Here is a 16,821-nt window from a genome sequence, read left to right on the forward strand (position 1 = left end):
AATAATTTGACGAAAAAGTGACAAAAAAGTCACGGAAATTTGACAAAAATGAGACGACTGCCCAACACAAAAAGTGATGGAAAAAAAAAATCTGATGACGTGAGGAAAAAGATCAATTTAGTTTTGTACATCTTAGCTTTCAAATGAGGCGTTACACTGGCCTACAGGATTTGGGTAAAGCTGAACTGGAGAAAATGCTCTCTGTTCAGTTGGGAGTTAAGAGGTTAATACTAACTCTTTCCCATTCATTCTCAATGGCAAATATGGATGCAGTTCACTTTTTGGCCACAAGCGTCAAATTGGGGGCGCTGTTTCGCTCCTTTCACAAAGTTAAGGAAACACTGTTGTGGCGTCTTGGTGTTTGTCAGTCATAGAGCGACGTAGCATCAACTTCCCAAGTGTTTCCAAATTTTATTGCAAAGGTCATTGACATATATGACTTAACCTCTTAACTCCCACCTGAACGGATCCCATTTTCTCCAGTTTGGCTTTACCCGAATCAAAAAGCTTCTTGGGGAAAAAAGCACCAAAGCAGCCACAAAAAATGAGAAGAAAACAAGGATGTAAACGCAACAAAAATGTGACAAAAACTCAACAAAAATGTGACAAAAATTCAACAAAAAAAATGACAAAAATTCAACAAAAAAATGTCAAAAAATCAACCAAAAAGTGACAAAAAATCAACAAAAATGTGACAAAAAATCAACCAAAAAGTGACAAAAACTCAACAAAAATGTGACAAAAATGTGACAAAAATTCAACAAAAATTCAACAAAAATGTGACAAAAATTCAACAAAAATGTGACAAAAACTCAACAAAAAAGTGACAAAAACTCAACAAAAAATGACAAAAACTCAACAAAAAATGACAAAAACTCAACAAAAATGTGACAAAAACTCTACAAAAAAATGACAAAAACTCAACAAGAAATGACAAAAACTCAACAAAAATGTGACAAAAATTCAACAAAAAATGACAAAAACTCAACAAAAAATGACAAAAACTCAACAAAAAATGACAAAAACTCAACAAAAAAGTGACAAAAACTCAACAAAAAATGACAAAAACTCAATAAAAATATGACAAAAATTCAACAAAACTCAACAAAAATGTGACAAAAATTCCACAAAAATTGGACAAAAACTCAACCAAAAAGTGACAAAAATTCAACAAAAATGTGACAAAAATTCAAAAAATTGTGACAAAAACTCAACAAAAAATGACAAAAACTCAACAAAAAATGACAAAAACTCAACAAAAAAGGTTCAAAAGTCAACAAAAGTTAAGGAAACACTGTTCTGGTGTCTTGGTGTTTATCAGTCATAGAACGTTGTAGCATCAACTTCCAAACTTTTTCTGATCTATAGTCAAAGTAAACTGCAAAAAACAATTCAAAAATCAGACATCTTATTAAGAGGTTAATACGTGACTCACCCTGGGATCATTGATGCCGGTGATGCGCTCCTCAGGCCTGTCCAGCACCAGGAAGGCAGCCAGGTTGGCAGTGTATGAGGCTACAATGATCATAGCGAAACCTGCCCACACCATCCCCAAGATCCTCGCCGAGAAGCTTCTTGGAGCACCTTTAAAGTTCAAACATTCGCTCATTTAGAATCAGAAATATGGCAAGTCTGTCACTCCTTTTCCTCCCCTCCGATAAATACAGGTCAAGAAAGAACGGTTTCCAAGGCCGTGGGAACCCAGGGTGCTGAGGGCGCTGCAGCACCCGCTGGTGGGTAGTTTGTGAACTGCAGGCAATATCAACCCCTTAACTCCCACCTGAACCGAGCACATTTTCTCCAGTTTGGCTTTACCCCAATCCAAAAGCTTCTGGAAAAAAGCTGTGAAAATAGCGACAAAACTGAGACGAAAACAATGATGGAAATGTGAAGAAAGTGAGAAAACATTGACGAAAAAGTGACAAAAAATTTACCGAAAAATGACAAAAATGGACAAAAAATGGAGAATAATTTGACAAAAAATGGAGAAAAAATGAATGAAAAAGTGATGAGAATTTGACAAAAAAATGCAAATAATTTGACGAAAAAGTGTCAAAAAATTGACCAAAAAATTGAGAAAAATTGAAAAAAAAATGAGAAAAAATGAACGAAAAAGTGATGAGAATTTTAAAAAAAAATGCAAATAATTTGACTAAAAAATTACTAAAAAGTAATTTTTTTGTAAAAAGTGAGAAAAATTTGACAAAAAATGGAGCAAAAATGAACGAAAAAGTGATGAGAATTTGACAAAAAAATGCGAATAATTTGACGAAAAAGTGACAAAAAATTGCAAAAAAAAAATTACAAAAGTGTGACAAAAATTTGACAAAATGTGACAAAAAAAATGACAAAAAATTGATTCAAAAAATGACAAAAAATGACAAAAATGTGACAAAAAAATGATGGAAATGTGAAAAAAGTGAGAAAACATTGATGAAAAAGTGACAAAAAATGGACAAAAAAGTGCTAAGAATTTGAGAAAAAAATGCGAATAATTTGATGAAAAAGTGACAAAAAATTAACAAAAAATTAACAAAAAATTAACAAAAAATTTACAAAAAATTAACAAAAAATTTACAAAAAATTTACAAAAAATTTACAAAAAATGACAAAAATGGAAAAAAATATGAAAAAAAATTGAATTTTTTTTTAGAAAAAATGGACGAAAAAGTGATAAGAATTTGACAAAAAAATGTGAATAATTTGACGAAAAAGTGACAACAAATTTACAAAAAAAAATGACAAAAATGGACAAAAAATTGAGAAAAATGTGTCAAAAAAATGGAGAAAAAATGAACGAAGAAGTGATGAGAATTTGACAAAAAAATGCAAATAGTTTGACGAAAAACGGACAAAAAATTGACAAAAAATGACAAAAATTGACAAAAAATTGACAAAAAATGGACAAAAAAAATGTGAATAATTTGACAAAAAAGTCACGAAAACTTGACAAAAATGAGACGACTGCCCAACAAAAAAAGTGATGAAAAAAATCTGATGTGAGGAAAAATATCAATTCACTTTTGTAGGTCTTTCAAATGAGGCGTCACACTGGCCGACAGGATTTGGGTAAAGCTGACCTGGAGAAAATGCTCTCGGTTCAGGCGGGAGTTAAGAGGTTAATAAACAGGATTTATCCACAGAAAAAGTATTTTGGGGGTACATTTTGTCCCTCAGCGCCCCCTAACTAAAACATCTCCCCACGGCCCTGGTTCCTCATGAGGGACCCGCGTACCTTCTCCGATACCGGAGTTCAGCAGCACCCCCCAGGAGAACCACATGGCGGAGGACAGCGTGAGGGCGTCTTCCTCTTCCTCCTCGCTGTTCACTTTGAATCTTCCGAACGGGCTGCGTTTGGGAGGGTTGTACAGAGACACGGGGTGAGACACAGTCATGTGGACACGGTGGACACGCCCTCGGGTTTTGGAGGGAAGGTCAACTGAACATGAGCGAGCCAAGCCAGAAGAGACACACAAGCCATGTCCACACTAAGAGCTCGCTGAGTAAACTCTATCCCAACACGGACCTGGAGAAAGCACGATCCTAGTTCTTCCATTACATTAAAACGATGCTAATGAGCGAAGTCTCAATTGGCGCAATGGATGGAGGTCAATAGGGATAAATGTGACCCGGAAGTCTGTTTTGATAGTGCACACGGCGAGTTTCTTTTACTTTCCAGACAAAAGTTCTATATTATTTCACTATTAAACAATCTGAATCCTGCTAATTGGAATAAAAATGATCGGTGGTTCGTTTAATTCGATCGTTGGGAACCTTTTTTTTGACGTTTTTCTTACTATCAGTGCTAGATCTGGATAAAAGGTCAACTATCTGCCTGCATTACACTGCAACTAGATCAGTTTAAACATCTCAATTTGAGCATAATAATCCAAATGTTAGTTGTTTTGACTGGTTAAGAAGTTCTTGGGCATTTGTCCTAGATTATTTCACTTGTTCTGAGATGTTTCTGACTCGTTTCGATACGTTTCGTCCTTATTTCAGGTCATTTTCTTTGCCAATGGGGAAAGAAAATTGGTCTTATCTCATTGGCAATTTTACTTTCTTATTTCAAGCGAGATTTACCCTAGAACTGGTCTGAAATGTCCTCAAACAAGCAAAGTAAACTTGGTCCGATCAGGAAAAGTGTCTAAATGAGTGAAAACCGCTCAAAAAACAAGATACATTTCCTCAATTCAAGTCATTTAAGCCAATGCTTGATATTTACTTTTTGCAGTGTAAAAAGTTTCCATCACTTTTGTAGGTCTTAGCTTTCAAATGAGGCGTTACATTGTTGATCTCCAGTCGAGAAGCTTTTAGATTTGGGTAAAGCCCAGTGTAAAAAACACATGAATCTAAAAGGAATTCCGTGGAGTAAGGTGTGCCACAAGGTTCAATTTTGGGACCACTATTATTTATCATTTATATTAATGATTTTGCTTTTGTTTCTACGACCACCTTTCCCGTTCTTCGCTGCAAAAGTATTTAACTAGATCAGTATAAACATCTCAATTTGAGCATAATAGTCAAAATTTCAGTTGTTTTGACTAGTTAAGAAGTTCTTGGGCATTTGTCCTGGATTATTTCACTTGTTCTGAGATGTTTCTGACTCGTTTCGATACATTTCATCCTTATTTCAGGTCATTTTCTTTGCCAATGGGATCAGAAAATTGGTCTTATCTCATTGGCAATTTTACTTTCTTATTTCAAGCGAGATTTACCCTAGAACTGGTCTGAAATGTCCTCAAACAAGCAAAGTGAACTTGGTCCGATCAGGAAAAGTGTCTAAATGAGTGAAAACCGCTCAAAACAAGATACATTTCCTCAATTCAAGTCGTTTAAGCCAATGCTTGATATTTACTTTTTGTAGTGTATGTTTGAATACATTGTTTATAATATGTGTCGTCTACATTACAATAAATAAACACGTGTGGGAACGTGAAGCTCCACCAATCAAAAGCCTCGTAGTAGATCATGGGACTCCCGAGCATCCTGGGTAATGTAGTTCTAGGACGAAGGCTCGCAGTTAAACTAGATTTACTTTGCGGTCGCTTTAGAACCACAGACGGAGTTACGGAGTGAAAATAGCATCATGTGACAGACTTTACCGTGAGTCTGGAAGTGAAGGGCCACTTTACTGCACTTTACCCAGACGCGGGTACGTTTATAGTTTCCTATGTTGCATGACTTTATTCCATTTCTAGGCATTTTCCATTGCTTTAGCTTCAATAAGCGAAGTCGTAATCCCCCCATACAATGCAGAGAGAATGCATGTTCATGTAGCCAAATCATTGTGTAGTATTAAGATGACTTACTTTCTGCTTTTCTATAGTACAGTTTATACCGTAAATGCTCTAATATTGGCCGGGGCCTTTATTTACTCAAGGGCATCTAGGACCAGGCCTTTATTGGAACCAGGCCACAATTAGAGACAGGCCTTTATTTCTATTTGAGCAAAACGGACGACCAGGAAAACAAAGAAAAACGAGATTTGTGTCCATTTGCACATAAAATATTAGGTTAATTTATTAATGAACATTTCAAACCCTCTCCCAGCGGCTGGAACATTGACGCCTTTTATTTTGTCGGGACAACAGGAAGTGTTTCGTTGCTGTTAGCGGAGCTTTGACATCAGTGTCACTGCACTGCACTGTAAAAGGCGAGTTTAGACGGAGCGTTTGTGTTTGTGATCGATCATGAGACTGACCCGAGAGAAGACGAGACGCTCGCGCTGATGGGAGGAGTTATTTTGAGGCGTGGGACTGACCTGCACACGGAGCAGCTGGACGTGCTTTGAAGACGCGATGGTGACGCGAGGGTTCCCGTTTGGTTACTTCCTGCACGTGAGTTTTCATTTACACCAGTATGAGACAAATTCCTAACATGGGGAATATTTCTACTGTTATAGTTTCTAATAAAAGCCCCGGCCTGTTTTAGAGACCCGGCCGCTGATGGAACACAGGCCAGTATTAGAGTATTTACGGTATATGTGTGTAATTTTCAGGAAAGAATGATCCCCCACACTCAACACATCGACACTACGAGATAACGACTTCGCTTACTGCAGATGTACTGTCTCCATGGCGACGTCTTTTAACCTTGAGCTGCACACGCACAGCTTTTGATGCTTTTAAGCCAGAATAAGCGCAAATATATATACAGAAAAACAGTGGGTTTAGTGTTTAGCTGCACCATAGAGTTGTAGTTAGGGCTGTGCAATTAATCGAAATTCGATTACGATTTCGATTACAACAGTAAACGATCACAAAATTAGCATAATCGCAAAAAAACGATTTTAATTTTTTATTTTTGTCACTTTTTTGCTGGATTTGTGTCTTTTTTTTATGGATTTTTGTCACTTTTTTATGGATTTTTGTCACTTTTTTGCTGGATTTTTGTCACTTTTTTATGGATTTTTGTCACTTTTTTATGGATTTTTGTCACTTTTTTATGGATTTTTGTCACTTTTTTTAATGGATTTTTGTCACTTTTTTATGGATTTTTGTCACTTTTTTTAATGGATTTTTGTCACTTTTTTATGGATTTTTGTCTTTTTTTTGCTGGATTTTTGCCTTTTTTTGCTGGATTTTTGTCACTTTTTTGCTGAATTTTTGTCACTTTTTTGCTGGATTTTTGTCATTTTTTTGCTGGATTTTTGTCATTTTTTTGCTGGATTTTTGTCACTTTTTTTTATGGATTTTTGTCATTTTTTTGCTGGATTTTTGTCACTTTTTTATGGATTTTTGTCTTTTTTTGCTGGATTTTGTCACTTTTTTGCTGGATTTTTGTCTTTTTTTGCTGGATTTTTGTTACTTTTTTATGGATTTTTGTCACTTTTTTGCTGGATTTTTGTCACTTTTTTGCTGGATTTTTGTCACTTTTTTGCTGGATTTTTGTCACTTTTTTGCTGGATTTTTGTCACTTTTTTGCTGGATTTTTGTCACTTTTTTGCTGGATTTTTGTCACTTTTTTTGCTGGATTTTTGTCACTTTTTTATGGATTTTTGTCTTTTTTTGCTGGATTTTTGTCACTTTTTTTATGGAGTTTTGTCTTTTTTTGCTGGATTTTTGTCACTTTTTTTATGGAGTTTTGTCTTTTTTTGCTGGATTTTTGTCACTTTTTTTGCTGGATTTTTGTCACTTTTTTTATGGATTTTTGTCTTTTTTTGCTGGATTTTTGTCTTTTTTTGCTGGATTTTTGTCTTTTTTTGCTGGATTTTTGTCACTTTTTTGCTGGATTTTTGTCTTTTTTTGCTGGATTTTTGTCACTTTTTTTATGGATTTTTGTCTTTTTTTTATGGATTTTTGTCACTTTTTTGCTGGATTTTTGTCTTTTTTTTGCTGGATTGTTGTCACTTTTTTGCTGGATTTTTGTCTTTTTTTGATGGATTTTTGTCACTTTTTTGATGGATTTTTGTCACTTTTTTGCTGGATTTTTGTCACTTTTTTTTATGGATTTTTGTCTTTTTTTATGGATTTTTGTCACTTTTTTGCTGGATTTTTGTCACTTTTTTGCTGGATTTTTGTCACTTTTTTGCTGGATTTTTGTCACTTTTTTTATGGATTTTTGTCTTTTTTTGCTGGATTTTTGTCACTTTTTTTATGGATTTTTGTCTTTTTTTTATGGATTTTTGTCACTTTTTTGCTGGATTTTTGTCTTTTTTTTGCTGGATTGTTGTCACTTTTTTGCTGGATTTTTGTCTTTTTTTGATGGATTTTTGTCACTTTTTTGATGGATTTTTGTCACTTTTTTGCTGGATTTTTGTCTTTTTTTTTGCTGGATTTTTGTCACTTTTTTGATGGATTTTTGTCTTTTTTTGCTGGATTTTTGTCACTTTTTTGCTGGATTTTTGTCACTTTTTTGCTGGATTTTTGTCACTTTTTTGATGGATTTTTGTCACTTTTTTGATGGATTTTTTTAAAGGCAACAAATAATCGTTTGAATAATCGTGATTTCAATTATGACAAAAATAATCGTGATTATTATTTTTTCAATAATCGAGCAGCCCTAGTTGTAGTATTATCTGGATGTGGAACTGCAGCAGAAAACGCAACATAAACAACACTTTAGTGTGGACATGGGGGGCAAAGACAGAAAGGAAAGCAGACGGACTGAAAGAGTTTGCACTGGGACAGAGCGGTGGGATGGCTAATACCAATCTTCCCCTGGCCGTGGTCGTCCGGGCTCCGCGCTGAGGGAAGATCTGACGGTTGGGGAGACACACACACTCACTCACACACACTCGCTCGCTCTTGTACCTGAAGCGGTCAAGTAGGTAAAGCATCACCGCCACCACGTGCACCGACAGCCCCACCAGGAGCCACAGCGTGCTCTGGAACGGCTGCATGAACGAGTCCAGCGTGCTGCGCGGGATTTCCTACAACAGACAACGGCCAAAAGTGGCATTAATGCGAAAAATCAAAATGGCGGCCGCGTTGAAGACACTGGCAGGTCGCTGGGTGAGGATTTGTTGTGTTGAATAAGCGTTGGATTGTGATTAAAGTAACTTGTTTCCCTCTGGGGGGGATGATTGGGGGGTCTTTCATCTCCCCCCTGGTGTGTCTGGACAGAAAACCACAACCGCAACTTACCTGGACCGGGTCAGAGTCACCAATACACACTATCATGGCGAAGGAGCTAACAGGCTAACGGACAAAGCTAACTAAGGGCTAGCGCCACTGAAGCTCTTAACTCCCGCCTGAACCGAGAGGATATTTTTCCTCACGTTATCAGATATTTTTTTAATCATTTTTTTGATGGGTGTTCAACTCATTTTTGTGACTTTTTTTGTCATTTTTTCTCACATTTTTGTCTTTTTTTGTGTCTTTTTTTTGGTCAATTTTTTGTAATTTTTTTTTGTCACATTTTGTCACATTTTTGTCATATTTTAGTCAATTTTTTATCAAATTTTTTGTCACATTTTTGTTTTTTTTTGTCAATTTTTTGTCAATTTCTTGTGACATTTTTGCCACTTTTTAATTTTTTTGTCACATTTTTTATTTTTTTGTCAATTTTTTGTCAATTTCTTGTGACATTGTTGCCACTTTTTCATCCATTTTTTGACACTTTTTTGTCAATGTTTTCTAACTTTTTTTTCTCTTTTTTTTTCATTTTTTGTCACTTTTTTTTTTTTTTGTCCATTTTTTTTCATTTTTTTGTCTTTTTTTGTCCATTTTTTGTTAATTTCTTGTGACATTTTTGCCACTTTTTCATAAATTTTTCCTCACTTTTTTGTCAATCTTTTCTCACTTTTTTGTCACATTTCCATCATGTTTTTCGTCTCAGTTTTGTCGCTATTTTCTCACCTTTTTTCCAGAAGCTTTAGGATTGGGGTAAAGCCAAACTGGAGAAAATGTGCTCGGTTCAGGTGGGAGTTAAGGGGTTAAACAGTATTTACAGCCAAGTTTGAGTGAAAAAAATCTCCATTGTGTAATTGGGTGGACAATATTGTAGTAAATACTCTCACGGACAATTAATAAGTAAAAAAAAAACATGCTATGGCACCTGCAGTGGCGGTTATGGCCTCTAGGGGCATGAGTTACTTAGTGCTGCTTTAAATGTCATTTGAGTATCATGATAACCTGCCTATTGAGGTAAAAGGACTTAACCTCTTACAGGCCTGGCCCGAGGGCATTTACTCCAGTTCAGCGAGAGAGAGAAATCCAACAGACAAACAATATATGGTGCTATATAAATAAATAAATATTGATTGATTGGGGCTATAAATACAAATTTTAGCCCCGAGGACCATTTTACTTAAATCCGGCCTTGACCAGACCTGTTCACAACAACTGCCTCTAAAATCCTGTACTGTCACTCAGAAAGGTGTTAATTCGGGTCCTAAATGCCGTCATACACGAGCTTAACCTCTCAACTTCCACCTGAACGGATCCCATTTTCTCCAGTTTGGCTTTACCCTAATCAAAAAGATTCTTGGGGGAAAAGCTACAAAATAGCCACAAAAAATGAGAAGAAAACAAGGATGTAAACGCAACAAAAATCTGACAAAAATTCAACAAAAATGTGACAAAAATTCAACAAAAATTCAACAAAAATGTGACAAAAATTCAACAAAAAAGTGACAAAAATTCCACAAAAATGTGACAAAAATGTGACAAAGATGTGACAAAAATGTGACAAATATGTGACAAAAATTCAACAAAAATATGACAAAAATTCAACAAAAAAGTGACAAAAATTCCACAAAAATGTGACAAAAATTCAGCAAAAATGTGACAAAAACTCAACAAAAATGTGTCAAAAATTCTACAAAAAGTGACAAAAATTCAACAAAAATTTAACAAAAATGTGACAAAAATGGAAAAAAAAAGAAAGAAAAAAAACCATACAAAACGTGACACAACACGAGGAAAAAGATCAGTTTTGTGGGTCTTAGCTTTCAAATGAGGTGCTACACAGGCCTATATAAAAGCCAAAGAGGACAGAATGCACTTGGTTTAGGCGGGTGGTGAGAGGTTAACATAGAAGCTGCAGTTACGCATAAGACCTGACGTGGCAGTAGTGAGCACAAAATAACCAACTTGCATCTAGCCCCTTTAAAGCAAAACAAATGGTAGAATTTCCGAGAATCCGTAACTTACTCAGTGTAACAGATTGATTATAATTATCCCTGTGTGATTGAATCGTTAAAAAAGACTGAGAATAAAACAGCTTCAAGGCATGATTTACCGAGAACTATCCAATTCATGGTACAATATGTCATTCACAGGCAACAGCGCCGTCTAATATAAGGATTATCTTCATCTCCACATCTGGGAAATGTATTTTACCTTTAAGTCTATGGCCTGCGGGCGGAAACACCAGCTCTAATGATGCTAAAACTCCCGCCTGTGACCAATCCGATCATAATCCATGCGAGTTTCACTGCGCGCCATGTTTGTTCCCCGTGGGCTCGATGCAAATGAATCCACCTCCCACACGGCGACTATTTTTATATACAAAATTATGAACTAGCAACATGGCTGTCATTTACGTCAATTATGCAGGCTCCTACACCGGGGAACAGCAGTGGGAGGTAAGTGTAGTACAGTACATAAGAGCTCACTATCTGGGAACTTTGGACATTTAAAAAGTTTACTTCAAGTACTATTTTATACTACAGTCCAGCTGATATATTTACAGGCAGCAGGTTCTACGTTCAGGGGCAGTGCTGGGACAGGGAGCCCACACCTCTGCAGGTTTGTAGCCTAGAGGAGCCTAGAAGAGCTTTATTATGTATGCATTTTTGTTACATTTTTGGCATTTTATCGTCAATTTTTATCATTTTTTTGTCATTTTTTTGTCAAATTTTGTCACATTTTTGTAATTTTTCTTCAATTTTTTGTCAATTTCTTGTGACATTTTTGCCACTTTTTCATCCATTTTTCGTCACTTTTTTGTCAAAGTTTTCTCACTTTTTTGTCATTTTATTGTCACATTTTGTCACATTTTTTGTAATTTTTTAGGCAAATTTTTCTCACATTTTTCTCACTTTTTTGTCATTTTTGTCACATTTTGGCATTTTATCGTCATTTTTTTTATCACATTTTTGTAATTTTTTTGTCAAATTTTGGTCATTTTTTTAATCAAATTTGTATCACATTTTTGTAATTTTTTTGTCAAATATTTATCAATTTTTTGTAATTTTTTGGTCACATTTTTGTCATTTTTTGTCAATTTCTTGTGACATTTTTGCCACTTTTTCATCCATTTTTCGTCACTTTTTTGTCAATGTTTTCTCACTTTTTTGTCAAAGTTTTCTCACTTTTTTGTCATTTTATTGTCACATTTTGTCACATTTTTTGTAATTTTTTAGTCAAATTTTTATCACATTTTTCTCACTTTTTTGTCATTTTGTCACATTTTTGTCATTTTATCGTCAATTTTTTTAAATCAAATTTTTGTCATTTTTTTGTCAATTTTTTGTCATTTTTTGTCAAATTTTTATCACATTTTTGTAAAATTTTTTGTAATTTTTTTGTAATTTTTTGGTCACATTTTTGTCATTTTTTGTCAATTTCTTGTGACATTTTTGCCACTTTTTCATCCATTTTTCGTCACTTTTTTGTCAATGTTTTCTCACTTTTTGTCACATTTCCATCATTGTTTTCGTCTCAGTTCTGTCGCTATTTCCACAGCTTTTTTCCAGAAGCTTTTGGACTGGGGTAAAGCCAAACTGGAGAAAATGTGCTCGGTTCAGGTGGGAGTTAAGGGGTTAAACAGTATTTAGTTTGAGTGAAAAAAATCGGCTCATTTGTTATACATTGCTCACTCAGCCCAGGCTCCATTATGAATAGATTTTTTCTCTCGCTGCCCAAAAGTACCACGACCTAGGGATGCGCGATACCACATTTTTTGGAATTGATACGATACCGATACTTTTGGGGTCATTTTTGTCGATACCGATACTGGTCATTTCATATGGGTGAATGTATTTCAATCAATATACATTTCTAAAACTGGTTATTTTATATAATTAACTGGTCAATTAAAATTATATTACTTTAACTGGTTAATTAAACAATACTAATGTGAAATTAAATACATAAACAACATTTAAATGAATACTTCAATGACAAACAGAGCCTAAACCAGAATGGCTCAGTTCAATCCTTTGCTGTTGTGACTGTTTTGGCTCAGAACAAAGAAATAAATCCTCCTTTTGTGTTGATAATCGCTGCCCCGCCTTCTTTTTACATATGCAAATTAATATCGATACTTTTTGCCCAATATCGATACTTAAAAAGTAGCCGTTTGGTATCGATATATCTTTAAAGAAGAAGAAAAACAGCTCTTTGTGATGTCACTTCCCCTTCCCCTGGGTAAGGACGGTCGAATTGGGTAAATATCTCTGAAGCTCTAGTTCACTAACTGCATAAAGATCTAACAGTTGACCCCATGAAAGGTTAAGGATTAGTTGTTAGTGTTAGTGCTTAGAGGATATAATTTGATGGTTTCAGACGCAGTTTTCTTCTTCTTCATTGTGCATTTTTCGGCTGGTGCGACTTATACTCCGGAGAAACGTATAGTCCGGAAAATACGGTAAATGAAGACACCTCACTTCTGCCTGTCCGGTCAGTATTGTGTCTGACTTTCACCAGCTTCAGAGCTTAAAAAAAAAAAAGAATAATTCTCTGTATTCATTGCCTCAGCCTCACCTTTTTAACCAGAATGGTGAGTCCCTGGTACTTGAAGGGCTTGGAGAACTCGATGTACTGCGCCCGCTCGTTGTTGATGGTCAGTGGGGCCACGATCATGTCCGCCAGGCCCCCCAGCAGCTCCCCCATCATCCCGTTCCACTCCTTCTTGTTGCTGTTGTTCACCTGCGTCCCATCGAAAACAGCAGAAATAATAAGTGACACACAGACAGGGTTGTTACAATGGCATGGATCAAAAAGGTATTAGTCCAACAACGACAGGGGCTAAAAATGTTAACAAATAGTTTACTAAATTATGCTTTATTATAGTGTCTGTCAGCACTGAAAACATCCACACTATTGTTCCACATATTCCCTTGCCATGTGTGAGTGTGATGCTCTATTCTCTTTTATCGGCCTGAAACTGCTGCTCCTGTCGCGATATACTTCAGTCTGGCTCTTTCACAATAAAGCTCTCCCAGCTGCTGGAACAGTGATGACTTTTATTTTGTAAGGACAACAGGAAGCGTTTCACAGCTTGAATTATTTGATTTGATTTGATTTGATTTGATTTGATTTGATTTGATTTGATTTGATTTGATTTGATTTGATTTGATTTGATTTGATTTGATTTGATTTGATTTGATTTTAAATTCAATTCAATTCAATTCAATTCAATTCAATTCAATTCAATTCAATTCAATTCAATTCAATTCAATTGTATTGTATTGTATTGTATTGTATTGTATTGTATTGTATTGTATTGTATTGTATTGTAGTGTAGTGTAGTGTAGTGTAGTGTAGTGTAGTGTAGTGTAGTGTATTGTAGTGTATTGCATTGTATTGTATTGTATTTTATTATAACCACCCACCCCTTGAATAAATCCCCAAAAATATACAATAAAAATATATATATTGTTATAATTTTTTTAACGTGTAAAAATTAGTGGTGGGACTCGATTACATTTTTTTTCCAGTTAATTGCAGGTCCGTAATTAATTTAATTGCAATCAATCAAACCAAAAAGAAAAAAAATTTGCATCTGAATTATTCAACAATTAGATCGAAACATGAGTTTAACAACAAATGTATTTATTATTGTTAATCTGTATAGTTATTCAAGTAACAGATGCAAAGTGCATTTATAGATATTTAAGTGTTTTAGGAACTTTGATCACTCATGTAACTTGTAGAATTTATTAAACAGTATTATTATACGGCTCTTCACAACGTAAGTAGAAGCTCCGTTGATTTGAATGGGATTTCCCAACGTTCTACCGGTCATTATTTTCTGATAAAGGACCTCTGGAAAAAATAATGACGCTGCCAATGGCAACGGAGTTGGTGCTTTCATATCACTCCGCACATACGTAGTAGCGACACTATCTGTCCCGTCTCTGTGAGAGAAGTCGGGGAATCGCTCGTGAAGTTAGCGTGAGTCTGACTTTCAACTTACCCAGAGATTCACCACCATTCCTCCAACTGCGCCTTCAACTAAGTAGCTAGGCTAGCTGCTAGCCTTGCTGCTTCTAGCCTAGCAAAACGCTGCCGAGCAACGCGCAAACTTTTGGGAACTATTTGTCGCGGAAGTCATTAAATAAACCTTTCGACCTTCATAAAAGTGTACGAAGTTTATGTTGTGTGTTCAGTTGGCAAATGGCCGTATAATAAGCGGGATAATGTAAAGAACGCTGGTCATTATCGGGAAAATAAGAACCGACCTTACATAATAATGCCACATTTATATAAAAGTAAAAAGTAAATAAAGCAAAATGGCCATAAAACAGCACCTTTAAGTGTTTAACTATAGGCTATATGCACAGTTTCCCCACGTGACGTCTTCCTGGACAGTCAGCCAGACGCTGGACTTCCTGTCAGCGATCATTTACATTCACAATTAGCAGGTTTCCAGACAAATAAAGAGAAGCTCAGGCTCTGGTTAAGGACAACGAGTTACTGATGATGATGATGAAACGTGTTACAAACATCATGTTCACTGTGAATCCAGCCCCAAAGGAAACACAAGCTGTCGTAAGGAGGAGCTTTTATCTTAGAGCTAAAGGCTAGTGTCGGAAAATGATAATACAACATGTAAACAAGTAAATATTATTTAAACGACTAACAGGACGATTCTTTTTTGCGCAGGCTTGGTCAAAACTTTGCGTTAGTTTTATTTTTTATTTTGTCAAGACAAAAACATGCACCGTTATGAACACGGAGTTTCCTCCAGTGAAGTCGTTACGTCTCATGTAATATTTTCTAACCTGCTCCGTCACATCTTAACTTTTACTCGCTGTCCTTTACCAAATCTTAAAGGAACAGGCCACCGTTTTTACATACTGAGATATGTTCTTACCTTAGCTTTGACGAGTTCTTCAGGACCTGTCTGATCTTCACCCGTGCCTTCAGTCACGTAAACACAGTGGCAAATTACTCCTGGTATTACTACGCCTTACAATATAATCCCCCCTTTTATCCGCTTAGAAAATCCACATTGTTTAATTTTGTGTAATTATACTTTGTAGTGGAACACTTCACGTAACCATATTTAAATAGGGAAAACGTGGAAGAGCTTGGTAGCTTCTATCTTGACCTGTTTTGGAGCTATAGTGGAGAGAGGGAGAGGCTAAATGCTAACACCGTCTGTGCTGTGTTTACGTGACTGAAGGTGAAGATCAGACAGGTCCTAAAGAACTCGTCAAAGCTCAGGTAAGAACATATCTCAGTATGTAAAAACGGTGGCCTGTTCCTTTAAGCTATCGCTTCATTTCTGGACCTGCTCATTTTTAATGAGAAGAGATAACGGACAGGAAGGACAGCGTCTGGTTTACTGTCCAGGCGGAAATCACGTGGGGTCTCTGTGCATGGAGCCCATTATACTTTAGTTAAGTGAAATAACTTGAATATGAGTGAATGTGATGACTTTAAACAGACGATGAGAGCAGACACACTTTGCTGCACAAACCCTGGAGGGCAGAGGCATCAATGATCAGACAGAAGGGAGAATGGTGGGTTTGACGGGGCCGAGACAGTGGTGGTGGTGACAATGAGGAGATGGGGAGGCTGAGGGTTCTGCTGCTGCGATGGAGGTGGGGTGGAGGTGGAGGTGGAGCTGAAACAGCAGGAAAAAAACAGGTGAGAATTTGCATTTATACGAAGCGACTTTGAGCGGTGACGGTGACAAACACAAATTGAATGTTTTGAAGTTGGAAGACGAACCCTCTCCTGCGTCCCGAACTTCCCGTCAGCCACCAGGTGAACCTCGTAGGTGAAGTTCATGGTCATCGCCAGTTTGATGAGGAGGTCGACGCAGAAGCCGTAGCAGCACTGGGGGACCGTGGGGCGCCCTGGAGGGAAGAACCAGAATTTTCACCACTTTGGAAAAATATAACCAGATGGAATAAAACAATGGAATGAAGTTGAAAAGAAAAACAATAAACCAATTAAACAGTAATAATAATGCCACATTTATATAAAAGTAAATAAAGCAAAAGGGCCATAAAACAGCGTCTTTAAGTGTTTAACAATGGCTTAGGGTTATTGTGGCTCAGAGTGGGCGTGGCTGGAGTGTTTGTTTGAGGCTAACGCTAACATTAGCATCGAGGACGTTTCTGTGTTCCAGGCTAACCCTAACATTAGCATCGAGGACGTCTCTGTATTTGAGGCTAACGCTAACATTAGCATCGAG

At 36.2% G+C, this 16,821-nt stretch overlaps 1 protein-coding gene across 6 annotated transcripts in view; it reads right to left on the minus strand.

Annotated features, from left to right (window-relative positions):
- grin1a (glutamate receptor, ionotropic, N-methyl D-aspartate 1a) overlaps positions 1–16,821 on the minus strand; it is a 124,025-nt gene that overhangs the window by 30,827 nt on the left and 76,377 nt on the right. For all 6 annotated transcript variants that reach the window (XM_079581239.1, XM_079581238.1, XM_079581237.1 and 3 more), the window contains 5 exons: positions 16,353–16,480; positions 13,155–13,319; positions 8,256–8,374; positions 3,236–3,348; positions 1,436–1,584 (listed from right to left, as the gene is read on the minus strand). In XM_079581239.1, the coding sequence (XP_079437365.1) occupies positions 1,436–1,584; positions 3,236–3,348; positions 8,256–8,374; positions 13,155–13,319; positions 16,353–16,480 (674 nt within the window). The remainder of the gene's footprint in view (positions 1–1,435; positions 1,585–3,235; positions 3,349–8,255; positions 8,375–13,154; positions 13,320–16,352; positions 16,481–16,821) is intronic.

The sequence above is a fragment of the Gobius niger genome (genome assembly GCF_951799975.1).
Source record: "Gobius niger genome assembly, chromosome: 22".
In the NCBI taxonomy this organism is placed as follows: Eukaryota; Metazoa; Chordata; class Actinopteri; order Gobiiformes; family Gobiidae; genus Gobius; species Gobius niger.